This window comes from Stegodyphus dumicola, chromosome 4 (genome assembly GCF_044657685.1).
Source record: "Stegodyphus dumicola isolate Sdum_Otavi_A_Nest chromosome 4, ASM4465768v1".
In the NCBI taxonomy this organism is placed as follows: Eukaryota; Metazoa; Arthropoda; class Arachnida; order Araneae; family Eresidae; genus Stegodyphus; species Stegodyphus dumicola.
Window position 1 is genome coordinate 218,694,853 of NC_140771.1, and position 27,510 is coordinate 218,722,362.

Consider the following 27,510-nt stretch of genomic DNA (forward strand, 5'->3'; position numbering starts at 1 on the left):
CCTTTGGTTATAATAGAGTATATTTAAGTCATACACAAAGAGAAAACAAAAAAATTTCATAAAATTATTTATAAGTGACTTAAAGAGTTAATCTATGTGAACTTTTATGTTAATGATTTATAATCATGAGCTACTGCTTAATTAAAAATTTATAAAACAGTCGAGAGAAGCAATCATTATCATTAATTTGATGTACTAATTTTTATGCAAAGAAATAAATGGGCTGTTTACTAAAAGTAATTAATTTTGATATGCTAACAAATTAACATATAAACTTTGTTAGAAGTTTAAATAGGTAAAAATCGCTGTTTGATTTCTTCATTTTATAATTGTTAAATATATATATATATATATATATATATATTAAATTTTGACAGCTACTTTCTACTATATTTAATAAATTATTTTTCATTTTTCAGACTTCTGAAAATATCCATCCTCATTTCTTGGAATTTTTAAGGTCTCTAGGTTGGCCTGTAGATGTAAAAAAACATGCTGGGTGGACGGGCCACATTTCTACTGCATGGAAGATTCTTCCAAATGATGACTTGGGTATGATTTCTGATGACTTCATGTTTCAGTTTCTTTTGGCATGGATACTTTTCCAATTTAGAATTGTATATTGGCTAATATTGTTTAAAGTTACTAAAAATTTATTCTGAAAAATTATATTAGTAATTAAAAAAATTAGGTGTAATTTTTAAACACTGACATAATTTTCTATATTTGTGTTTGTAAAAAACTCATAAATCTTTAATCATTTTCTTTTCATTTTATAAGATTCCATCCCTGAACAAGAGACAGTTAGCGTTTATAATGGTAAGCATAAAGTGTTATATTGGTCTGATGTTTCTTCTGAACTGGCTTTTGTTGTTCCAAGCCCTGTTTCTCAGGAGAGAAGTTTTAGGAAAGAAACAAAAGTACATGACTTCGGTGACAATGTAACTCTTCGAAATAAAGGTGAGTTATTATTAATCATATTTGTCTTTCAAAATTATTGCCTAGTTTGCTTACTTATCTTGTTTTTATCAGGTTTTAGTGGAAGTTTCCCACTGCCTCAAATATAGTCTGCACAAACAGTTTGCATGGCGTGTTTAATCATATTTTGTCAAACGATTTTTAGAATTTGAAAAAAATGAGACTTGCTTTAGAACACTGTGCGGTGAAATTTGTAAGAAAAATATTGTTATCATTATGTACAAGGTGTCTGAAGTGGAACTATCGTGCTACCAGATTAGAACCATCACTTACTTCCAGTTCTGTTACAAAAAGTCAGCTACAGCTGTCATACATGCATACCAAATCATGCATACAGCTTTAGGTACAAATATTGCATCATATGACACTGTGAGGGTTTGGTACCAAAAGTTCAAAAACAAGGATATTCAAGAAGCAAATTGCTCTGGCTGACCTAATGATGTCGATGAGGCATGCCTGTGGGAACTTGTGGAAGAAGATCAGGATGCAACCACTCGAGAGCTTGCTAAGGAATTAGAAATTAGTGCTGTCCATTAGTCATGCTATGCATCACATAAACTTGACGTGCAAGTTCAATAGCTGGGCTCCGCATGAGCTGACTCAAGCAGATAAGGACGGATATGCTTGGGCCTGTACTAATCTTCTCTATCAATGCAAGAACAAAATTCTGGACCAGATTATCACTTTTGAAGAAAAGTGGAATTACTTCAACAACACAGGCTGAAAAGGGTTTGGTCTCTGTCGGGTGAGCCCATCAGCAATGTCGCAAAGTGCAATTTGACTAACAAAAAAGATCATGCTTTGGGTGTAGTGGTATTGCTGTGGTATCCACAAAGATAATGTGGGAAAAGATTAAGCATTCGACAGTATGGTCGTAAGGTGTACAGCAAGATGCTAGTCTGTATTGACACTGCCATCAAGGAAAAACATCGAACTGAATTCCAGTACAAAAAGTTAATGTTCCATAAAGATAATGCAAGACCACATGTGTCTACATTCACTGGGTGGACTCTGTGCAGATTCAAATTGGATCTTTTGCCACACCCTTTGGACTCGTGGCCAACAAGTTTCTGGGCTGAAGGCTTTACTACCAAAACGTTGGCAGAAAAGCATAGATTTTGGTAGTGATCACTACCCGCACTAAAAGTACTGCATTCATGGTTCCCCCCCTCCCAACTTTATTAAAACCATTTTTTGGCAGAAAACTTTCTTAATGTTTTGTTTTTTAAATATCATGTTATTCCTTTATTTTTTAAATATCATGTTCTTCACACTTAAACGATAAAATTCAGTTCAACAGCAATATCACAGAATAATTTTAAAATGAGCATATCTTTAGAATTTCCAATGCACTCGCATGCTTTAGGGATTTTTTTTTTTTTTTTTTTTTTTTTTTTTTAATTGCATAATGTTGCCATTCTTTGCTTTGAAATTGTTGAGTTTCTTAATCAAAAATTCTTTAATGTTTGACAAAATATGAAATAGATAATAAAAAAAATTCTAAATTAGGGCTTCCAGATGCCCATATTCGCTGGAGGATTGTGTTATTCAAAATTTGATGGATCTACATACCATTGTTTTATCACAATGTGTGAAACATACATACATTTATGTAAATTCTTCATTATTTAATTTCTGTAAATATAATATAGGGCTGTAATAGTTGGTGGCAACAGTTTGAAAAGTGAATCAAGGCAGAATGTGAATTGAGGTAAAATGCCAAAATAAAATTAATAGCCCTTTGGGCTAAAAACATCTAATAAGTAAGATGAAAGATGTATTTAGTGCTTAACATTTTTATGTATACATACAAACATATACATAACCTTGTATGAAATATGCTTATTGTTTGAAGCAAAATCTCTTACTTTAAAATCAGATTGGTCATATTTTCAAAAATTTTGCTTGAAAAATCTTTTAAAAGCGAGGCTTTTATGTTTTGGAAATTTATTATTCAGCCTGTAAATAAATCCTTTGTTTCCTTTTTTTTACTTCATAATTATATTAGAAAAAATAAGTTGTGATTTCAGCCAAAATTGATAATTGATAAATAGCTGTTTGATTTTTTTTCAGTTATGGCTGAGGTACAAAATTAGTTTTCAGATTATTAAATTAATCACACTTTTTATTATTATTATTATTATTATTGTACTTTTTTTTTCAACATTTCAATTCAAATTAGGGAAATGAAAAAAAAAAAGTGTTTTGTCAAATGATTCAATAATTTTATATTTGGAAAAAGCAATATATTTATTTGATAATGGTTGAAATATTTTTGCAGTTACAGAAATGTATGTCAAAATAGGAAACTTCTTATAACATTAAAAGTATGTTATCTTAAAAAGATATTTTAAGTGAAAAATGTATACTATATAATTATTAAAAAATTAATATGTATTCTAAGAGCACAAATCTTCCATTGGAGTTCATATAAGCATAATTTGTTTGTAAGTACAGTTAATTTTGATTTGACAGGATCAGAAGAAGAGAAATACCATGCAACATGAATTCATGGCACTGAAGTTAAACAAACCATTTCAAATTTTGATAGGAGCATATTAAGTGTAGATCCTTCAGGTGAAAGGAACCATAGTTAAAAAATATTTAGCTTCTAGAGAAGAAAATTAATCCACATTAGGAACATGCAAATTTGAATTATGTTAAAAAAATGATTTCTGAAAATATAAATACTGTGTTATGGAGGGAAAATTATTTCATTTCGTTATTTGCACTAGTAATGTAAAGGATAAAAAAGAATTTATGCTATCTAATTATATATATCTCAGTTTGTGATTTATGCAAGGGAAAATGGCACACGTGATCTGGGTCTGCATTCTAAGGAGGTTTTCCAAATCTTTCTGTAATGTTTTTAAAATGTAAAGTTTTAAATATATGTATTTTTAGTTATAGGTTTTTAAAATGTAAAATTAGTAGTAGAGACAAATCCTAAAACTTTATTTTATCTTTTTATGCCCTTTTTTACCCAAAAAATCAGACATTCGCCTACTGCCTTAAGCTGTCATTTAGGACTGAAATCAATTATTGAAGTCTTAGTTTAAAAACTAGAACTAACTTTCAGAGTTAACTTCTGTATAATTGCCACATTTGAAGCTCAAGGTGTCACACGAATATAAGGGTTTATAAACTGAGAAAAAGAAAGAGGGGGTAGACCCTGGTTTAAAATATGTGTTTATTTTATGCAACCTATAATGGACTGAAATTATATAAATAAAAATGCGGAAAAGTAAAATGCAGTTTCTTTATCTTTAAATTAAAAAATAATCAATTATTAAGTTATTTCGTAAAATAACTATTGTCATATGCATGAGTGTTAGCTATTACAATGAAAAGATTTAGAGAACAGGTTCTCCATAAGAAATAATGCTACAGACCTCCAGCTTAAATCAGCAGGCCAGGTCTAAAGCTAAGAAAAAAATGTGACCTCCTTCTCCCCAAAAAAGGATGAAGAAGAGAAGGAAAAGAAAGAAAAAGCTGTATCAAATATATTATTTATTACAAGACCTCAATTTTATATGTTTTGCAAAGTTTACTGTACTAATTTCAAAATTTGGATAAAATGCAATTCTGAAGTCAAAGCAAAATTATTTAAAATGGAATACTTCAGACTCTTTCTTGAAGGCATCTCGACCTGTAGGGAATAACCTTTGAGTTGTTTTGCATTAATCAACTAGCATAATCTAATCTGAAGTGTATGTAGAGAATTTGAATCTGAACTGTTTATTAAATTTATATTGGCATTTAGAACATTCTGTGATGGAGATTTTTTGTGCCAGAGTACAAGACATTATACTCTGGCACTAAGTACTAATAACATGACAATGGCTTTGGGTCTCTTTGCTAATCTAAAAAAGGACCATACCTCAACAAAGTAAATCTTATATGGTTCATGTGGGTAAATAAAGGATTTGTGAAGATAGAATGACATGAAGTGAATGATTTGTGAAGATGGAAATTTCAAAATTGTTATTAATTGAAAAAAAAATTATGATTTTGGGATTTCCTGCTATTACTATATCTGAAATACAATAAATCTACATCTGATGAAGGTATAGAACTGTTTTCTCTGCCTTTATTATCCAGTGTCAGAGTATCTGTGAAATCTCCTAGGGTAAAACAAAGATGAGCAAAATCAAGTATTTTTATAAATCTTGATTTAGCCTCTGCAGTGATTTTAATGTTGAGAAAACACGGGGCAACAAATACCAAGCAATAAATATCACAAAACGACTATCACGAGAAGGTAATTCATTAGTGCGGATAAGAATGGCAATGAAACTCATCCTGATCTTCGTGTTTTTGTTGGTAGTTCTGTAACTGAGTTGTTAATTTATTGCTGCAATAGGTACTAATTTGGTATTTATAGACTGTAAACATGATTTGATGAAGCTTGCCATAACCAGAGTATAAAATAGTTCTATATATGCAATGGCATCCAATCTCATTAGACTTGAATCTCTTAGGGAAAAAAGTTCAGAGCATGTTTAGGACGTATGAGGGTAATTAACTGCAGATCACATTACCCATCAAGTATTCTTTAAAGTCTCTGACTGTTGTTTCTACAGGTATGAGTATTACTGCTACAACAAACAATCAGAAGTACGTTTGAGAGCATAAATTGTTACTATCAAATATGCATTTTAGTTGGAAGGTATTATATGCATTATTAGATAAATTTTCCCATTGAACATTCTTAAAACCATATTTGATTGTTTATTTATTACTATTAATTTTTCTAAAAATACAGATTCTTGGCTAAAAATATTGAAGTAATGTATAACATATAAATATATGGCTTTTATACTTTTCAGTATGTGATCTTGTTTATTTGCAGAAACTTACTTTGTAAACCTACAATAAAATAGGTTTGCTTTTATTTATAATGAAATGTATGTTACTTATGTTTTGGGAAAGAGCATAATTATAAAAATGAAATGATGCATTTTTGGTAAATTTTGAAATCTGCTTCCATTTTTTATACTATTATTTAGTATTTTGTGGTTATATATCAGTTTTGCATAGCATGAGATTTTATAGAATTCTAACTACTGTGTTATGTTATCTTTATTAAAAAAGCATTTTTTATCTTGTTGCAATAGAACCAGAATGTTAACATATAGTTGCGTTTCTTCCTTTTTTGCTGGCTTGAATTGAATTAAATGATGCAAATTTTTCCTCTTTTTTTTTTTTTTTTTTTTTTTTTAAAGTAAATTATAAAAGAAATCCTCTCATACATGTCAAGTGTCTTTTTTTAAAAAAAAAAACTTGTTAGGATATCTAAGGCTTCTTGTACATGTTTCTCATAATTTGATAAAATTTATTAAACTATGATCTTATTTTGATCAGAAACTTAAGCAATTGAGTAAAATTGCATTTCTTTATCAACTGGGTTTCAAGTACTTCAGTGTCTGAGCACTGAAATTACTTCTTACAAACAAGATATAGACTGTAAACATGATTTACATTTTTATTACATAGATAACAAATCTATGTAATAAAAATGTAAATTGTAGCTAAATGGTGGTTTTTTGAAAGTAATGAAATGTATTAGAATCAAATTTTATATTTATGTTTAAGATGTCTTTAAGTTGCATGCAATGAATCAAAATCTCAGTCATTTCCTTAAATCATTTCATGGAAAGCAGAATCAATAGTTTCAGTTTTCCAAAATATATTGAATTTGATTTCTTTAATGCTGTTTTTATTTATTCACTGATTTGGAAGAAAGTGGACAATCATGTATCCTTGTTTAATCACCTTTAAGATATTTTTATTCTTCCAGGAGAAATTTGTATTATTGATTAATTGATATCAAGTAGTAAGTTAGCATTTGAATATAAATATGTAGCATGTTTTTAAAGGGCTGTTTTGTTGTATACACTAATACGTGTTGCGTGGGTGGCAACGAGTGCATGTGTCATGTCCCAGCATTCCTTGCAAATAATTGTGCTCAGTTGCAGTTGTGTAGGTAACCTGTACAGTCTGTTCTATGTCTTTAAAATGTTTGAGATTATTGAATTGCCCACCCCATTCAAGGTATGGACAGTGATACTTTTTTGTCGGCCAGAAACCTGTCACTGCAGACATTCACTGACAGATTTGTGCAATTTACAGAGCTACTGCTATAAGTGAAGGCAAAGTACGTAAGTGGGCCAGAGACTTCAAAGCCAGACATGACAGCATCCATAGTAAGTCCCACTCTGGTTGCCCATCTGTGATCACAGATGATATGGAGGCTTCAATTGAAGCAAAAATTCTTGAGAACAGACACTTAAGGACTCTTTCAAATGAATTTTCTGAAGTGTCCAGTCTAGGATGTGGAAACAGCTGTGACCTCTTGGTTATCAGAGCCAGTGGCAAGTTTCTATGAAGAGGGTATTCAAAATCTATTTCTAAGGTATGATAAGTGTTTAAACAAACTTGGCAACTATGTAGACAAATATTGTGTATGTAGAATCTGAAAATAAATTCAGTTTTTGAAAATTTTCTGTCGTTTGGTTTTTATTTTCAAATGGACCTTACTTAAAAAACGCTCTTTGTATATGCCAGTAATATATATATATATATCTGCACTGCGTTTGCATTTTATTAGTGAATTTTCTCCAGTTTTTTCTAGATTCCTATTATTTTGCCTTATTATTTGTAAATGCAAAATCATCCAGTAAACACATATTTTTATCAAATTCTCATTTTGCAAACATAAAATACCAGGTGTCCACAAGTTATGGCAGAAATTTAAAAGTAGCTCATAAGGCAAAACCAGTTGTATAACACTGTTCTCTAGAATGCCAACCAGCAAAGTATGAAACCAAACCAGCAAAGTATGAAATATATATGCAATTCATCTTGAATATACTTATATTTAATACATTCGTTGCATAAATTTATGTATATTTTATACATTATTTTCTTTAATAAGAAAGGCATAAATTTTGCTCTGTACAACTTTCATTCTTTTTTTTTACAAATTTGGAATAAAAGTTGTTTGATGGGACTCTCTCATAATTTTTTCAAAATAACATTTGTATTTTTGAGAAATGCATGTCTTATAAATAAAAGCCTTATCATGACCTTTCTTCATATTTTGCCTAAATAGCATTTGTTATTCTATAGAATGCCTAGGTATTATATACAATGCCTGGGGAAAGTATATAATAATTCTCATATTTCTTACTCTCCTAAAAATGCCAAACATTCAATAGAATGCTGCTGCTTCATACGTCACTGGTAATCTATGAACATACATTGGCTCCAGTTTGAAAACTAAAAGCTAACTCATTTTTATCAAAATGCCCTAGAATTGAGACTCCTGAGCATAAAGAAGGAAGTCCCATATCTTAACAGTTTGAATTATTGCTAAAACCGAAATCTACAGATTATTTACCTTTTGAATGAGGCAATTTTAATGACTTTTTTAAATTATTATTTATTGTATTGGGATCAGATATTGTAGAAGCTCAGTTAATCAAAACTCAGATAATGGAGGTTTTACTGTATTTATGTGAGCCATTAACTTTAAAGTAAAATAAAGTAATTTTTTATATTTTTAGAATCCAGGGATTTTACAAGAGAAGCTGATAGAAGAACTATGCCTTCTGGTTCAATATCTGATGTATCTGTACCTCGAGCAATGTCTTTGAATTTAGATGCTGGAGATGACATATATCAAGGACAAGGCCGTAGCTCTGGTCGGAAGTTCGGAAGGCAGCATAGTTGTGCAATTGCTTGTGATATGAAAGTTGTTGTAGCATGGCTAGAAAATTTAGATGATTATATTTCATTTCCTTTAGGTATGATTATTAATGAATTGCATTTGATGCATTTTTTCATATTATTACCAGAATGCACCTTACTATCAAAAAATGGCTCTTTGGGTATAATACACTACTGGGCTCCTAAAGTATTTTTATTGTACAGCATATTAATAAAATATTGTGTAACTTAATGCAGATGATACCTGCACAAAATAAGTTAACTTTCAGGAACATGTTTTGTTAAATTCAATTAATTTTTAGCATCTTCTTTTTGGGGGAGTAGAGCTTAACATCTTATCATTAAGAGATAAGATAATGCTTCTATTTTTAAACATTCATATAAATATGCAGTTCTGTAAATCAAGATAGATAATTTATAGATTTAGGAAATATATAGTTAAAAGTAACCATTTGCATGAGCGAAAGAAACTAACTGAATTTTGTCTTGTTTTCTGAACTTTTTAAGAAATGAATTTCTTTTAACCAAATTCTTGATGCTGTCATCCTTTTCATAGATTTAATACAATGTTATTTATACAGTTTGAAGTCTGTAGTTCTTAATTCCTCTCTTCTTGCTCGTGTAAGTCTTGCTTTGGGCTGTTTTTTCTTGTAGTATTTTATTGACAGAGGAATGGATTTATAGAAAAGGTAGCCTTTGGCTAAATGATTTTAAACTGCTATTACTTCTATTTAAACTGTTCTTTAAAGTAAATCTAAAATGGATGATAAATTCCCAGTTATATTATCATTCTCATTCTGTCAAAATAAAGATGAATCCCACTACATGATATTCAGCATCCATTCTTTACTCCCTACAGCCCCCATCATATCTCATTTTTGCAAATTGGATTCTAAGAAATTCTCATGCATAAGAAGAAGCCCATTGTGTTTGTTTTTTGCAGAAGATTTTTTTTGGGGGGTTCAGTTAGTAATGTACCAGAATCAGTAATACACAAAGCCTAAGATTGTATTGATGTTTTAAGAATATGTCCAGATCTTGGAAGTAAATTGAAAGGAGAGCTGAATTATATTAAAATGCATTATCATGGCTGGTCATTAAATGAGATGTTTGAGGGGGAGGGGAAAACATAGCATAAATGGGAAAACACTTTCATCAATTGCTTGCATTAATTGTCATAGGAAAATAGTCACTATAATGAATGGTGATTATAGCAGTTTCTGACTGTTGTATTATTTATCTTTCTGATGTATATTCATTTTTAACAAAATTTCTAAATGGTTTTCTTATTGATTTCTAATATTCTTGCATATAGCTTGTGATCTTTCTTGTATTCTAATGGCAGAAATCAATCAACTACATTTACTGTATAATCAACTAGTGATATTTACAAACTCTTTTTGATCTTTTATAAACATTTTCAGTACTGACATATAGCTTGCTGAAACTGTAAGCCTCAAACTGCAAATATTATAGTTTAACTATTATTAAGGAGATCAAAAATTGTGATAATCCACTAAATACAGATAATTTCATAATTACTAAGGGAAAAAATAGTAAGTATTAATATAAAATTAAAATTATTCTAATGAAATTACATTTGATACAAATCAGAAATTATTCCCTCAAGTTAATCATGAATAATCAGGAAATCCTGAATTCAATTTTTATAAAACTTGATATGTAAGCATTATGTAGTATTTATATGTAGACTATATTTATAGAAAGAAATAATTAACAGGTTATTTTTTAAAAGGGAAATTTTCCGCTAAAATGTACGTTAATGCTGTGAATAAGTTTAATATAAATTGGTGTAGCTGCCAAGACTGACTGCTAGCTTGAAACTGTGAGTGTGAGCTTAACTTCCATGCAGTATTTAGTTGTATATGTGTCTCCCTCTTCCCATGTATTGCCTTCCTGCATTAAACCCTGGGAAAGATTCTTTACGATAAGATGGCTAAATGACCAATGAATTTGGCCATTCTCCAAAAATGTTTTTGAGTAAATATCTTGCCTGAAAAGATATGTATATGATGTTAAGGCATGTATTTATTATCAGTTGTGTGTTCACCTTAAGTCACTACATGGAAGGGATGGGTGCCTTTGTGGAGGACTTTCTAAGGGAAACTGGCTCGTATTAACACATTATGCATGGAGAAAATCATAAAAACACCCATGCAGCCAGCCTGTTTGTGGGATTCGAATCTCGGACCAAACTAGATGTGTTCAGGACCACTTGGCCTTTGGTGGGTCTAAATCATGCATTTATGGCACAAATTCTTAATTTTTTTGATAGGCCAACTAGAACAACAGTTAGAGAACTTTCTTTCTTCCAGTTTTGTTCACTCTGTGCATTGTGATTTTTCATATATCATTCATAACTAAATCAGTTTTACCTTTTATCATATTTGAGATCCTTTTCTGGTTCTTGCTGAACAACCTTATCTGTGATCCAAAAATTGATTACACTTATCAGTATCTTGTATCATAAACTTTAGTTGTGAACAGTGTGCTTTTGTTGTGAACAGTTTTAATTGTTTAATTGGTATTTCTTCCTTTTAACTTATATACTTTTTATTCACAGAGAAATCTAGTCAATACTATATTAATTTTAAAATTCTCGTTATTATTGTAAACAACCATCAAGTGGGAATTGTTAGCTGTATGTTTCCGTTGTTAGCTGTGTGTATTTTTGAAGTTTTTATAAAGTTATATGCTGAATAAATTAATATTTGTATTGAATATTATTAGATGTAAATAAAATGTGCAAAGTAACTGAATAATTTTAACTTCTGAAAATGTTTGTAATTATATATATATTTCAGCTGATGTAGTGCCGTTGCTGAATACTGGATTAGAACCACCAAATTTTATATCTCGTACATCTGAAAAGGACTTATTTGTAATTTTTGTACATCCATTAGAAAGCGGTTTATTTCAGATCAAACTTCAAGGACCTGCTGGCAAGTAAGTTTTATTTATATTATGTTAACTTATATTATTAAAAGGTAACTGATTTTTTTATATTTATGTAGGTATTTAGGAATGTTCTGTTCAGTATAATATTCATGTATAATGTTCAGTATAAATCGGTTTCAGTAAAAGTCCTCATTAATTTCATAAATAGTTTACTTTAAAATTGTATTGTATTTTCAGGACTTCTGAAAAAAACATTTTATCATGTTTTCTATCTAAACTGTTGAAGATTTTTTTATTCTAAATATTAATTTGTTTTTCACTCTAATATAGATTAGTTTTTCACTCTAATATAGATTAAAAAACTTAACAAATTGATAATTTTTGACAAATATAATTTATAACAGGACATTTAAATATCACTTGCATTCCTGGATTTTTCGCAAGTTGATTCTTGTAAGACAATAAATAACCTTGGTTATTCTGACTGTTTTATCTTGCCTATTGTGTTGCAGAAGTTCATTCTGGTTAGTTGCATGTAGTAGCTGTGTGGTTGATGACTAAGTAGGAAATGGAAGTAAGGATTATCGTATATTTTTAGCTATGGAATGGAACTCTAGCTAATACATGTTGATTGGGCTTTACAGACAATATAAAGAGCAATGTATGTGACAAAGCGGCAGTTGAAATGTGCTGCTACATCTCCATTATAGTTCAGATTTAGTCTCCATTATTCTTAGGAGTTCAGTAGACAGGCATCCAACTTACTATCTGTGAAAAGAGGAAGAAACAAATTCTAGACCACTGGAAATGATGTATTGTGACATGAGAAGATGACTTTGAATAATGTGCTTTACTAGGATGCAGTTACTTCACTTTTTCAGTCACTCTGGTGTTTCTGATCATGTTTGAAACCCCTAATATTTTATGCCATTTAAAGCTTCTGTTACCCAAAACAGAATGTGAGACTGGTATTACATTCCTGAGCCTGTAACAACAATAAAATTTATTTTCTATTTTATTACAGAAAATTATGTAGATAAATTTCCCTGAAATATTTTGACTGCTGCATTTTATTAAATACTTTTAAAATATCCAAACTGATATTAGAAAAATGTAAAATATAGGTAATATGTAATATATTTACAACATGAATACAAGAAAAATTTTTAGATCTGAGAATTCATTATGTTAAAATAATGCTATAGCAGAAAAATTTTGAGTACTTTATTATTATGGGGTGCCTCATTTTTGGAATGCCATGCTGGCACCAGGATTACCACAAGTTCATGTTTACATCTCATGAAACATTATAGCTGCCATTTTCAATGATTGCTTTTAATATTCCATCAGAAGCATTTTCTTGTCCCCAAAACTTTTACAGCATGCTGCTGATGATGATGGTAAAATCTGCCTGCTTGTTGATTTTTATTCTACCACTTAGCAAGGCATCACAATCTTTCAACATTTTGTGTATGAGCTTATGTTGTTGAATCAAAAAAATTAAATTTGTGGTTCCCCTTAAAATGCCTGTAACTTCCTTTTTCCATTTCTTCTGTTTTATATCCTTACCACTAGTCTGAGTAAATTGTTGATCCCTGTTTTATAGTCAGGAATTTTTACAAACAAATTAATTAATTTTAAATAAAATTATAAGATTAAAGCACATTCCTTTGTATTGAGTTGTTGCAAAGTTGTTTACGGAATGTTTCCGGGAAATATTCCAAGTGCTTAAAAAATAATTTATTGGTGAAAGGTCCATAGAATGTGGAAAATGTGTCACACTATAGTATCAAAGATTCCTGATGTTTTAAGTGTTATATCAGGTTTGTCATTGGCTTAAAGCAGCAAGTCACTATGTCTATTATAAAGTAGTCTACTACTTTAAAATAGGAAATTCAAGGCTTTTACACCCCCCTCCCCATTTACAGTCGTAACTGGTATCATCAGCATTTCACAGCATTTATTTCTCTCTCATAATTTGAAACTGTAGTTCAAGTCACCTTTCATTTGTGTGCTTTTCATGAAGCAAAACATGCTAAATAGAAATGAAATGGGGAAAAATTAAGTGACAACTTTTTTCCATAACTATCGGTTCTATGGTTGGGAGTCTAATCGGACAGTGGAAAGTAACCATAAAGTTCCTGTTGTAAAATAATAGATTATAGTTCTGGTAATTTAATGGACAAGTTTTGATGCATTTATTACCACAATATATCTATACAATACCAATCATCACGATTTAAACCCATGAAATGAATGTCTAATAAATAACACTCAATGTCGGCAATCATACAATAGATACACACATTCCATCTCTGGATGTAGAAGTGCTTTGATTACTTTGTGAAACACTTTATCCCAGTCATTGAGCCAAATATCTGTGATTGTCATTTAACATCTGCGTTATTGCACTGTGTTGAAGAAACAGAATTTAAGAATAACAAACTCAACAAAGTAACAAATGTTATTCTGATAATTAGAGCATGTAAAATGTATATTTGCTATTGAGGTGCAAGCTTAATTTTGAAAAGTGTAATGTTACAGTATATGATAATTTATATTTGAATGCATAAAACTGCTTTAAAAATCAATTTAGTTATTTATGTATTCAGTGCATTAGAAATTATCATTTGTTTATTGTCAAAGTGAAAGGAAGAAAAGAATTGTGATTTAGTGCAAGGAAATTATGTTGCATTATTTTCTAAGATAATCTCATTTTACCTTTTTTCCATCCAGGATGTCTATTGCTTTACCATTGGTTGATGGTATGGTCGTGAGTCGTCGAACTCTAGGAACTCTAGTTAGGCAAACTGCATTAAATATGTTGCGCAGGAAAAGATTAGATGCAGATAGGTAAAATTTTGTTCAATTAGTTTGAACAATAATGATCTAACTTCATTTCTTAAAAGTATTTATAAGATTGTTTAATATAATTAAGGGTTTATTTTGTAAATGAAGAATCTTGTTAATTGTTTTATCAGTTCAGTTCTTGAAAATATTTCATAGGATTAATTATTATAACAAAAAATTATTATGCAAATAAGAAATCATTGCAATAGTTTTATCAAATGTTTGCTAGTACACACAAAATTTTTGTTAAGATAATTTGTGACTTCTCTTAACTAACTAAGCTTGTTTTATATCTATCCTTTTGGTCATGAAATACTGCATACATCCATAAATTACAGTGTATGGCAACAAATCGTCTGTCAGTGACATAATAGAATTGTTACTAAAATATTGATTGAATTAATTTATTATATAAACTCAACTTAGGTTGAAGTGTTTAATCATTTTCATTATTTTTATCATTGTGTCTGTGTCTTAGTTTCTGATTGAAAATGTATTATACAAGCTCTAATCAACCCATTCTGCATTCCTTTAACATTTTAAAAGCTATAGAAAGAATGTTTTAATTGAATCAGTAAGTTCTGCACAAACTGTTTTTAACTTTGAAACTTAGCTGAAATATTTTCATATTTTTTTTTTCATAGAAAACTTGGTAGTAATAAGATCTCCTGCAGTTGGGGAGAGTGAGAGTTGTACACTACAAACTCTGAGATCCAGAATCATCGGAACTTTGGCGGTTCCGGGTTTCAGAAAATTCTGGATTTTAGATCATCAGTTTAAATGCAGTGAGATGAGTGTACACATGGCCGTTATCATTATTTGTCAGTGTTGCAGGCATGCAACCATATTGGTTTTGACCTGTAACTGGGAATGCTTTGGGCCTTTGGTTGTAAGTTTAATACAAGTCCAAAATGTGCCAGCCATCAAAGAACAGTGAAAAATAATTCTGTTGTAGCTGGCGGTAAAATAGAGTCTGTACAAGGAAATTTTGAAACTTCTCAGACAAGTGGCAGCATCCACTGGTGGAGAGGTATATGAATAGGAAATTCCCTCCATCAATGAATGGTTTTCATGACCTGAAAAGTCTTCAATTGATTTTCATGGTCATGAGAAATAGTAAGTCCTGTGTATATGAAAAATATAAAGTATTGGAAGTAGAGCAAGTAAGAAAAACAAAAATAACTATACACAGTGCAGCAAAATTAAAGTCTCTACAACTATAGGTTCTCACAGTTTAGATGGTGCGATTATTTTTTAATGCTGTTATAGCTTCGATTGTTAGAGTCTCTAACTCAACTTTGTTAATGAATGATTTCGTTTGTCTGTATTTTTTGAATGGTTTGTTGGGGTTAGTTGATCAATCCGTAAGAGAGATGTCAGTGTTTTTTATTTTAATTTTTTTTGTTTTGTTTTGTTTTGTTTTGCTTTGGTTTTTCTCTAAATTTCTTCTATCCGATTTCTGTGGTTTCAGTAGAATTAATTGTGAAAAGTCTTTTTCATTATGTTTGAATTCTGTCATTTGCTTACTGTTTGGAGACAGTATTTAGTATTCAGACATGGTGGACAACCCTTGTGCACTGAAATGTGATCGGAGCCACATAGGACACACTTCCTTGTCCATCGGTCTTTTTGAGGTCACATTTCTTTGTTGGGGGAAAATTTGCACATATAATGCAATGGAATTTATTGTAGTATATTCTTTAAGTGCCCGTACTGCTAGCACCTGTGACACTGCACAGGGCCAGGCTTTGATCAGTGCGCTTCAACTACAACTTTCGGAGAACGAAAGGTATTGAGCTGGTAAATATGCTTTCCTTCAGGAGTTTTGGGTACCTGCACTAAAAACATTGGTAGTGGGACAACACTGCCAATCTTATATTTAGTGATGTGTTGTTTTAGTCTGTCCTCAGTGTCAGTCATGTTGGTGTTGGAAACCAGTTTTTTATAACTGCTTTATTAGGTTTTTCTGCATTCAGCAAGTTGAAATGATATGGCATACCTCTGCTGATTAGATATGTATTAACTTTGTAGTAGTCATCCACTTCATAATATGTAAGGAGTCTTCTTTTATATCACCTAATATTTTTTATTTTCAAAAAGGCTTGAGCTCTGCTCTCAGTTTTTTTTTCCACATTTCCCTAAGAAGTGAAAGTGTGTGGTACTTTCAACATTTTTTCATGTGTCAGATCAGGTTTTCTCATGCTAGCATTTTCATTGGCTGTGGTTCTCACAGTTTGCTCATTTCTCAATTGAAAGCTTAAATATGTTTATTTTGTTCTACATTGTTTCCCAAAGACTTAGGCTGTGCTTGTGAGTCAGACTTAGGCTGCACTTGTGAGTCTTTCTTGGCATGATCAATTATTTTCTGCTTCAAATTTTTCTGACCTCTGTGGCTGAACTGTTTCCTTAGTAACTAGTTTTTAAAACTGTTTTGACCTTGTTTTTCTTAGAGAATTTCTTAACTTCCTGGTTAAATTTTTGCTTCTTACCTGAGTTCTCCTTTAGTTTTGATCACTTTTCCATCTTCTTTGTTAATCTGGGCCACAGTATTTACTTTTCAGACTTTCCGTGCATCTAGATTCGCTTGTTCTGTGAGGTTGGCATGAGTCTGGCAAATCAAGGCAGGCCTTGATTTGCAACAAGTAAATTTGCATGTCAGCACTCGCATCACAATTTTTTCGTTGATCAAGAGTCATTTGTTCATTAATAGCAAACTTAGCTACTTATTCATTAAAAATAGTATCTGCAGTTGGGTTATTTGCAGTAAATTTCATTGCCTGAGCAAGTTTTGAATCATTGAGTCCAAGTCCTTGTTGCTGGAAAACTACCGGCTGATACCCCACTAAAAACTGTATTCATGCATATCCTTTCCATGGACGCATGAACGAAATCTATAAATACCTCTGACAATACCTGAAATAGAGGTCTGGAGGTAATTAGGGGTGGGCAAAAGCTAGCCTGCAAGCTGAATGCAGCCCTTATAGTTGCTTAATCTGGGCTGTTACGAAATCCTATGCAATGGCATTTTCATCTCTTTCCAACTTGATTTTGTATATAAACTACTTAGATCAGCAGCATGATCCATGTGTGTATGCCTTCATGTATGTGTGACTTCACTAGTGATAAACATGGTGGAAAACACTAAATATACTAACACACACACACACACACTTAGAAATGCATATGCGTTGGTTGAAGAGTATAATTTTACAATTTCTAACAGCTTGAATTTAGAAATTAAACAAACAAACATGAATATTTTTTAGATAAAAAGACATTAAATAAAGGGAGCTTAAGGAAAGAACATTTCACCCCTAAATTTTTATTTTAGAATAAAGCAGGTTTGGGTCAACAATTTGATGGTCAGTAGGAAAATTTCCTGTTTTGAGCACATTTGTAAATTTGTAGAGATATTATAATTTTTTTTAAAAAAATTCTACTGTGGGGAGTGTTAATCCTCATCACATCCTTAGAATAATAGGGGCAACGCGATAGATTATCATGACCCTGTCTCCAAGCTGCAATAAAAAAGACATTTCTGGCCCCCAGTTAAAAGTATTTGTCCACCCTTGCTGTAGATAAAAAGATCTTATGTGCTAAAAGAACATATGACTGTTGCTATCTATATTGGTGATATGACAATAAGTAGTTATATGCATATGGTAAATAGCATTCAATAAGCAATTCAGAGAAGTCTGAGTGAGTATACTTCTCATTCACCATTCTGTTCTCGGCTGTCCATAGACATGCCAACACAGGAACTTCATTTATTGTTTAGGTCTAACAGAAAAATTCAACCACTCAAAGACCAAAAGTGCATTTGGAGCCAATATCATTACTATGTCAATCACCATATTGTCATTCGTCTTTCTGTAGTTGTCAGTATTTGCTTGATAGTGATATGCAAGAATCTCAGGTGGAAAATATTGCATTTACAGCATATGTTGTCTTTTTGGCGAGCGGTATACTCTCCATTCCTAAACTTTTTGAGAGATACCTAAATGTTAAATCATTCTAGATCTTGGACATCCAGATTGCAGACTGTGTTAACTTTGCATTTGGAACTAATGCAGCATTGTACTGTATTAGTTTCAAATGGAACACAAAGATTATTAGCTGAAGATAAATGTTTTCATTAATTGAAGTTATAGCAGTCTTTGCAGCTGTAACAGCAAGTGCAAATTTTAGTGTCATCACAATAAGGTTTTTTACCATTAGTCAAAATATTATCTTTAAACAGAAATTTTCCCATCCTGGTATAGAATATTTATTTGAAGTCACACTGACTTCATATTGATTTTTAAGAAAGATAACTGCTCTTTTGTTGTAGCTTTTATTGCTAGTTTGAGTTCCTTTCATATCAAAATTAGTGTTGGCATTATCATTTGTGGGACCAAGTTATACTGAGTGTTCTCTTTCTTGACTTCCTCCCCTCTCTCTTTTTTTTTTTTTTTTTTCTTTTCTTTTCTAAATTTAATTTTTAGTAATGTCCACATGGTCATCATAGTCCTGTTGTTATTTTAATTAAAGAGCTCTTCTCTCAGCTTTTATAGTTTTTGAGTTTAGCAAGTTATATTCCATGATGTTGTTAATCAACTTCCTGTTGTGTTGAAGGCAGATCATTGATGAAGACAATAACTGAAAAAGAATTCAATGATCAGAGGCAAAGTTAAATTATGGAAAAGATTTCCAAAAGAAAAAAAAAAGAAAAAAAAAAGTTGTACCCAGGACTAGAACAAGCAACATTAAAATCTGTTCATAGAGGTAAATTTCTTGAGAATAACATGGTTGATGGAAGTATTAAAGACTTTTGATCAGACTGAATTTGTATTGATCAGACAGAGACTGAATTCATGCTTGAAGAGAAAATGATACTATAAAATACAAAACAGAGGGAGGTAATAAACACTCCTGTAAAAATAGTGGTTATTGTTACATGATAGCAAAGACTTGAAATTTAGATGAAAACAAATTTTAAAATAATAATGATAGATTGATTTTAGAATTAAAATATTTTTATTATTATTTTTTAACTTCACAGATAACTTAATGTGATTAAAATTTGTTCAGAAAGAAAACCTTCAGTATATTAAATGATTTTAGTATTCAGGGAAAAAAAGTTCCAGATGGGAAATTGGCAATGCTAATGCAGTGATAAAAGATAACAATGAAGAAAGTTCTACAAAATACTTAGGTTCATGTAAAGCTTATAAAAGTGAAAGAATAAGAGCTGCTAATTTCAAACATTTCAAAGTTAATCATAGGTATAACTTCATAGATCTGATCACTAAAGTACATACACAAAATAGTGAGTGATTGTGGGATTTGATCAAATGGTAGTATAAAAGACTTCATAAGATAGTGTGACACTGTACAGATTCTTATATGACTGAATTAATTTGGTGTCATCTTCAAAAAGAAAGACATATTTGTTTCTATTTTGCATATAATTTTAGATTTTGAGTCGCCATGAGATTTTTTGGATTTTTGCCATTTTTTATAGCCAATTGGATTTTCTGCAAGTGCCCCATTGCAGTGTGTTTCTGCAAGTGTTTTAGCATTGCAGCAGTAAAAGTGATTATAAAAAGATCATTTTTCTGTTTGGATTATGCTAAGTCTTTTTGGTACTATTCGGTTTTGAGGGCCGTTGAAAATCGCCAAACTATTGTTGATGCCAGTGCTGCCAAAAATAATTGCGAGAACCCTAATGCAAGAAAGGAAGTACAGTCAAAAGTCATTAATCCGGACTCGTCGGGACTTCGGCGATTCCGTATTATAGATCATCAGTATAAGTATGGTAAGATGGCATGCAGAAATTACAAAATTAAAAATATGAAACCATAATTTATGAAATAAAGAACAATTATGATCTAAAGGGTATCAAAATTTACAAAACAAAAAAGCTTAATATTTATTTGTTTACTTTATTAAACATTTCTTTTAATGTAAGTTGTTTAAGTTGCTTCATTTCATGTGACAATATTTTCTCTTGAAGCGTGAAATTGATAAACAGATTTCGGATTTCGAAACATACTTTCGCTTCGTAGATCCTTTACATGTTAGTAAATATACATCAGAAATTCTATTTGATTTCGGATTTCGAAACATACTTTCGCTTTGTAGATTTTTTACATATTAGTAAATATATATCAGAAATTCTATTTGACATAATCGAAAGTTCAAGCTTACTTTTATAAAATTGCTCTAATAGTCTGCAAAAAAGAATAAGGCGGATCCAATTCGAAGATTAAGGAACAACGCAATCTGCAACATTAACTGAATTAGATAATTTTAGCTTACCTAATAATAATACCCATGCGTAAATGTATTATGTGCGTGTGCACATGCATATTTGTAGCCGTAAAGGTCTTACGCGCACGTGTAAACATCTATGCGCATGTGTCAACCCAACGCATGAGCAGAAAGTTTGTAGCTTTGAGGTCCGGATTATGGGTGTCCGAATTAACGACTTTTGACTGTATAATAGTAAATAACTATCCAAGATTGATGTTTTAATTTAGATGAAAAGTTAATTTCATATAATACTTTTTTTATTATTATAATTTATATAAAAAAAGGCTAAACATGATTGAATGGAAGCATAAGAGTAAATAACTATTTCAGATCATTATTATAATTTATATAAAAATTGCTAAACATAACTGAATGGATGCCTGCATGGCTATATCGCTAAAGCATAATTTTATCTCGTTGGTTGTTACATAATTTTCTATAATGAATGATGACTTTTTTTGAAAAAAATTCTTGGTAAGGTGCAGAATCGCTCACTTATTTGTCTGCCGCTTTTTACAAGGGTAAAAACAATTGGATTTTTGTCAATTTTCTTTTACTTTTTAAGTGAAAATGGGTCGATGTGTACATAGATAAAGTCAAGGGTGTGCACAGAGCCATTTTTTTTGCAATTCTGGAATTTTTTTTAAGTGACAATAGGTTGATGTTTACATGGATACCGCGTATGTGCAATTCTTAAAAACACGTCAAGCAGTGGGTGATTCTGCACTTTGGCGCACTAAGTGGGCGCTTTTGCACATACATTTTTGCTGCAATTTTTTTACGTTCCTCAAAACGGAATAGTACTGTCTTTTTGGTACTTTTCCGTTTTGCCGCCGCGAATCTCACCAAGCAGACTTTGTTGACGACGACATACAGTATACACGTAAAAAATGTTAGTTCTAAGGATTTTTTATTTTGAAGGCATAAATATTTTAATATGGTTTAAAATTTTGTAAAATGCCAATAAATAAAGACCATAAATTTGTAAAAAGACATTAACTATGCTCTCATGGTTCATCGTCCTAATTTGCCGGTTCATATCACGTTACCCCAAGTGATCTCATCTCACGTAAACTATGCTACAAAAATCTAATTCTCTCAGTAATTAGCTACATGAATTTCAAGTTAAATCTTAATTTGGAATATAAGTTTAAATGCAAGAAGTATTTGAATTCGTACGAATGGCTTACTTAGAAATTATGTAAAACCGCAGTGCTTTACTTTGCTAGTGCATTCTCATTAGAATTGATAAATTTAACCTTTGATTTTGCCTTTTCTATATTTTCGGGTGAGCGGTGTGATTGCATTCTAATTCACTTAATTACCACGAATGGTCTTAAGCCATAAAATTTAACTATCTTGTAAAAATTCTGTGTAATTGTAATGCTTGAAGAGAAAATGATACTGTAAAATACAAAACAGAGGGAGGTAATAAACACTCCTGTAAAAATAGTGGTTATTGTTACATGATAGCAAAGACTTGAAATTTAGATGAAAACAAATTTTAAAATAATAATGATAGATTGATTTTAGAATTAAAATATTTTTATTATTATTTTTTAACTTAACAGATAACTTAATGTGATTAAAATTTGTTCAGAAAGAAAACCTTCAGTATATTAAATGATTTTAGTATTCAGGGAAAATTAAGTGCATGAAATTGTTTAATACGTTTCCTTCTAAAGAAGTACGATATATGTTTGTTTCCCTTTGAAATCAAGAGAATTTTATTTAAAATCTGTGCCAATTAAGCCTTCCCCCCCTTTTTTGGCCTAATTTTGAATTTATTGAAAGGCTTTCATGGGTTATTTATTTATTGTAATGAATTGAAGGTCGTACTAAAATCATAAATATAAAACCATTAAAATGTTCTTATTCCATCAATATCTTTAAGTGCTTTGAGAATTAGTATTCTTCTGAAGTTCCTTATTGTTTTTTGATGCTAGAAATAATTTTTTCGTAGGTTTAAGTATAATATATGTATGCATGTCAAATATCAAATTTAGCGGCTTTTAGTGCTAATTTTATGTCTCATTAGTGCTTTATTTCTTTCGTGGTTTTTTTTTTTTTTTTTTTTTTTTTTTAAAGACACCTTTTGACTACTATATATATATATGTGTGTGTGTGTGTGTATATAGTATATATACTCACATATGTTCATTTCAAACTTATAATAGCATTTTTAATTTTTCAGCATATCCAATAATTTTAAGATGAAATATGTAACTGTAGTAATTTATATAAAACTATCAAGTACCTCTATATGTTAACTGCAGTAAATTTTCATTACATTAATTCCATGTACACTCTGAGGGGAAAAAATGGGACAGTTCTATATCTCCCATTCTACTGGGCCAATTAATGAAGTTCAAATTTCTTTTATCATGTCTCGAAGGTGCAACTTAGATTATATATCCTAAGCCGCGCTTTCAAGACATAAAAAACGCAGTTTGAATTTCATCAATCGGCCGAGTAGAACGGGAGATATAGAATTGTCTCATTATTTTTTTTGTGCAGTGTACACATTTAAAACACAAGAAAAATTCTTGAAAATACCTACTTTTTCTCTTGAAGTGCAGGTCATAAATATTTTTTATCATAATTTATCTACTGTTTTTGAAACTTTATTTTTGTAATAAAAAGTTATTATGTTTTATTAATTATATTATATGTAAGTATATTTTTTTTTCTGCAGCTGCCAACCACCACATGTTAGACGCAAATTGAAAATACAGGATGCAATTAGTAAATACAATAGGAAATTATCAGAACCTGAATTTTTATCATCTTTATTTCATGCATCATCAACAAATTAAGAAAACCTTAAATTTTTAAAGGAATAAATTTCAAGGAATTGATAATGTAATATTTGTAATTAGTCACTGAAATTAATTTTCTGTGTATATAATGATGTATATATGCTCCATTACAAGAAATGTGTGAGGTTTTTGTATGAATAATAAATTGTTTATCAAACACCTTTTCAATGTGTAATTTAACAGATTCAGACATTTCAAGCTTGCAATCATTAATTGCATGGAATCTTTAATAATTATCTCATTTGTATCTTTATTAAAAATAAAGATTTCTTTTTCCGCATATGGCTTATAATTCTCATATACTAAGCTGATCCAAAAAGTAAGTCTGTTTGCACATATCTAATGTGCATCTAACAACATGAAAGCAACATCGCACATTCAATTCAAGAACAAATTAGCCATTTTGTTTGTTTATGTTTAACATTTGTAATCATTGTTTGTTGGTAATCATGTTAAAACAATGTATCAACCCAGCAGGTGTGAAATAAAATCTGTTATCAAGCCTCTGAATACAACAAATGTTCGACTTTGTGAAATTTATTGTCAGATAAGTGAAACTTAGGGAGAGAATGTGATGAGGGAAACTATTGTGAGAAAACTGATTAGGATATTTAATGAAGGAAAGGGAAATGTCCTTAACGAGAAGGACAGTGAGAACCCATCGCTAATCAGTGAAGAGTTGAAGCTCTGCATCAATGAAAAGGTTTGTTCCGATAGGCGATTCACAATATCTGATTTACCAATGCATTTATAAAACATTTCACAATATTTATTGCACAAAATTATGCCTGAACATTTGCACTACAAAAAATTATGTTTGCAATGGGTATTGAAAACAAAAACACTAATACAGATTCAGTGGTATACTAATTCATATTCAGAAATGTATGGGAGCAGCCTTGGAGCTTTTTCAGCATTATGCGAAAGGAGGAAATGATTTTTTGAAAAAGATTGCCACAAGAGATGAAACATGGGTTTGTTATGAGACACCTAAATCGAAACGATAGTCACTAGAATAGTAGTATACTAGTTCCTCGAAACCCAAGAAAGCAAAGCCACCTATTTCTTCAAGAAAATTCATGTGCCCTTTGTTTTGGGATTGTCAAGGAATTTTGATAGAGAACTAGTTGAACTAGTTGTTAGAGAACAAGGTACAGCAATCAGTGCTGTACCTCATTTCAACTAGCATACTGTGATTCACTGAAAAAAGTTGTGGCAAGTGGTACAGAACAAAAGACATGGACTTCTGGTACTGTATTCATGCATGACAACACATCACTGCATACTGCATGCATAACAATGATGCTGCTTGATTCATTTCTCTACAAACAATTCTGTCATTCTCCTTATAGTCTGGACATTGGCCCTTTCAACTTCCATTTGTTATCTCATCACAAGAAATATCAGCCCTTTGCAAGTGATGATGTCAAGAACTATTTCAAACTGCAGGCAGCTGAATTCTATGAAGCAGGTGTGTTGCAATTAGTTTCAAAATATAGCACATACCGTAGTTCGCATGTTGAATATGTTGAAAAGTAGTTTAAGGTGTGTAGATTTTTGTGTAATAAAATACAAATGAAAAGGAATTACTAACCTGTTTTAATACCCAAACTGTGCTATTTACTTTCTGAATGAGCTCATCATAATATTTTCTATTAATATAGGGTTATTTCTATTTTACATTTTATTTTATATTTATTATTTCTGTAAAATATTGTTAAAACATTTGTGCATATGTAAATAATTCTATTAAAATTATACGTGAAACAGTAGTTCCCACTCTATAATGTAACATGAAAATCTAAAGAGTTTGGTAGAAAAATAGGAATACAAGGCCAAGTCTGTTTAGTACTGAGTAAATGGCTTTCTCGCTAAATTGTCGAGATATCGCCAAGCTGGTTCTTGTGACTAATTTTTGTCACCAAACTTGGCAACCATTTGGTAAAATTTTGGCCAGGTCCCTGTGTAACTGTAATGGATCACTATATGTAACTGTAACCATATCCAGCTTTTGATGTAACTTTAACTGTATATGCCTTCCAGTAATTTCAAGAAATGTAATTTATTAGATTTCTGAATAGTCGGGTGAAAACTGTAAAAGACCGGAGAGAGCATTTGCTCTCAGTTCAGAGCTGAATTCGGAGTATTGAGATATTGGAGTATATTGTAGCTTTGCTCTTTAGATGTGTTGTGTGTAATGTTCGTAGTAGTTTTGAAGTGTAATTACTTATTGTAATTTTCAGATTTCGTACGGTCCTTAAGAATCCTTAAAAGTCCTTAGTTTTTTTGGAATCCATTTTTGGTCCTAAAAAGTCCTTAATTTTGGCCAAAATCAGCAGAAGGTCCTTAATTTTAATCATCTGAAATTTCTGTCTGTTTTTACGACTGCCATTTTGAATGTGAATTAGCATTTTGAAGGAATATTTTTGGCGATTCACTGATGTATCATTTGAATGGGTTCATGGGTTATAATTTGTTTCTATTTCTAATATAAGAGTGATGGGATACTCGAGGTTCTAAGCAAGAAGTGAAACATAAGCATTTCGAAATTCGTTTTTTTCTAATAAAGAGCCCTTAAACAACTTTTCGCTTTTGGGGATGTGAATTCTTTTATTAAACGGTTCTAAATTTGGCAACTTATCAACATTTTGGCGATTTTAAGATCAGCTTCTATAGAAAATTTTTAATTCCGAGATCTGAGAATTTTTCGACGATTTTTTTTTTAAACATCGTAACATTGATAAATTTCATTAAAATAATTGTAATATATTGAAATTATATTTAAAAAATAACATTAAAAATTTTTTATTTTTCGCTATCATATTATAAAGTTTCATTTTGGCAACTTATTATACAATATTTTGAATCTGAAAAATAATACTATAAAGCACAATTTACGAAACAGCTCTTAGCAAAAGCAAATGTTTTACTTCTAATACTAGAATGTTAAATCTTCCCTTTATTTTCTCTACTTTTCACTTGACACAAGCATGGAAAATATCGAAAATGCTTCTAATCTTATCACATGGGCAGGCATTATAGAAAGGGATTTTTTATTAATAAAAAAATTGAAAACTTGCAATTTAAAAGATTAATTTAATATGTCTTAATGCATCATACTCATAGCTGGCACTAGGCATTTTCCCACTTGATGCAATCTCTGTGGATCCTAAATTCTGTTGCCTAATGCCTTTCTAAATGCATCCAATGTCAGCTCTAAATTCTAAAAGTTTTGCCATTTATAGATTTTGTTGTTCGATGTGTCATTGAATTCTAAAAATTCTGCCATATCAGCTCTGTAACTGGGCTTTACCATATATATTTCATATTTCTTCTGAATATTCATATTACTAAAGAAATAAAATTAGCCGCTTTTTCTGTACGTTCTAGATGCATTTAGTGTTTTTTAGAATAACAGAAATCCTTAATTAAATCAAAAAATTCTAAAATGAAAAGGAAACGTATTGAAGAAAGAAACTAAATACATAAAGAAAGTTATTCTTCAAAGATATGTGCAGTTATTACATAAATTACCCAATTATTTATGATTTCAGACTTTACTATAATTTCCTATTTCTATTTCCTCATATGATAAAGTTACTGAGCCAACCCTCAGAGCGGCCAGTGTTTTCGCTAAGAAAGCACAAATTTCCCAAAACTACTATGAGAATAAATTATGTTTTTGATTTTAATGTAAAAATTCTCTTGGTATTACATACCTGGATTTGTGTACTTTTGATATATTGCCTCAATTTCTTTGGCATATTTTAATATGCACGTATATATACATTCTTACAGATATGACAAAAATATTCTAGGTCGTATATATATGGCCTTGCCATTTAGAGGGTTAAATTAAAACTAAATTGTATAATCTTTGACCACTAGTCCACATTTTTAGTTTGAATTTGACTGTTCC

The 27,510-nt window shown here is 30.6% G+C and overlaps 1 protein-coding gene across 7 annotated transcripts in view; it reads left to right on the forward strand.

Annotated features, from left to right (window-relative positions):
- Window positions 1–23,752, forward strand: part of LOC118196087 (ral GTPase-activating protein subunit beta) — a 162,295-nt gene extending 138,543 nt beyond the window's left edge. For 6 of the 7 annotated variants that reach the window (XM_085815994.1, XM_085815996.1, XM_035367479.2 and 3 more), the window contains 6 exons: window positions 420–552; window positions 781–960; window positions 8,547–8,786; window positions 11,535–11,676; window positions 14,365–14,481; window positions 23,468–23,752. In XM_085815994.1, coding sequence (XP_085672120.1) covers window positions 420–552; window positions 781–960; window positions 8,547–8,786; window positions 11,535–11,676; window positions 14,365–14,481; window positions 23,468–23,588 — 933 coding nt within the window. In that variant the 3' untranslated portion in view covers window positions 23,589–23,752. The other variant, XM_085815999.1, reaches the window with a different exon arrangement.
- The last annotated feature ends 3,758 nt before the right edge of the window (window positions 23,753–27,510 follow it).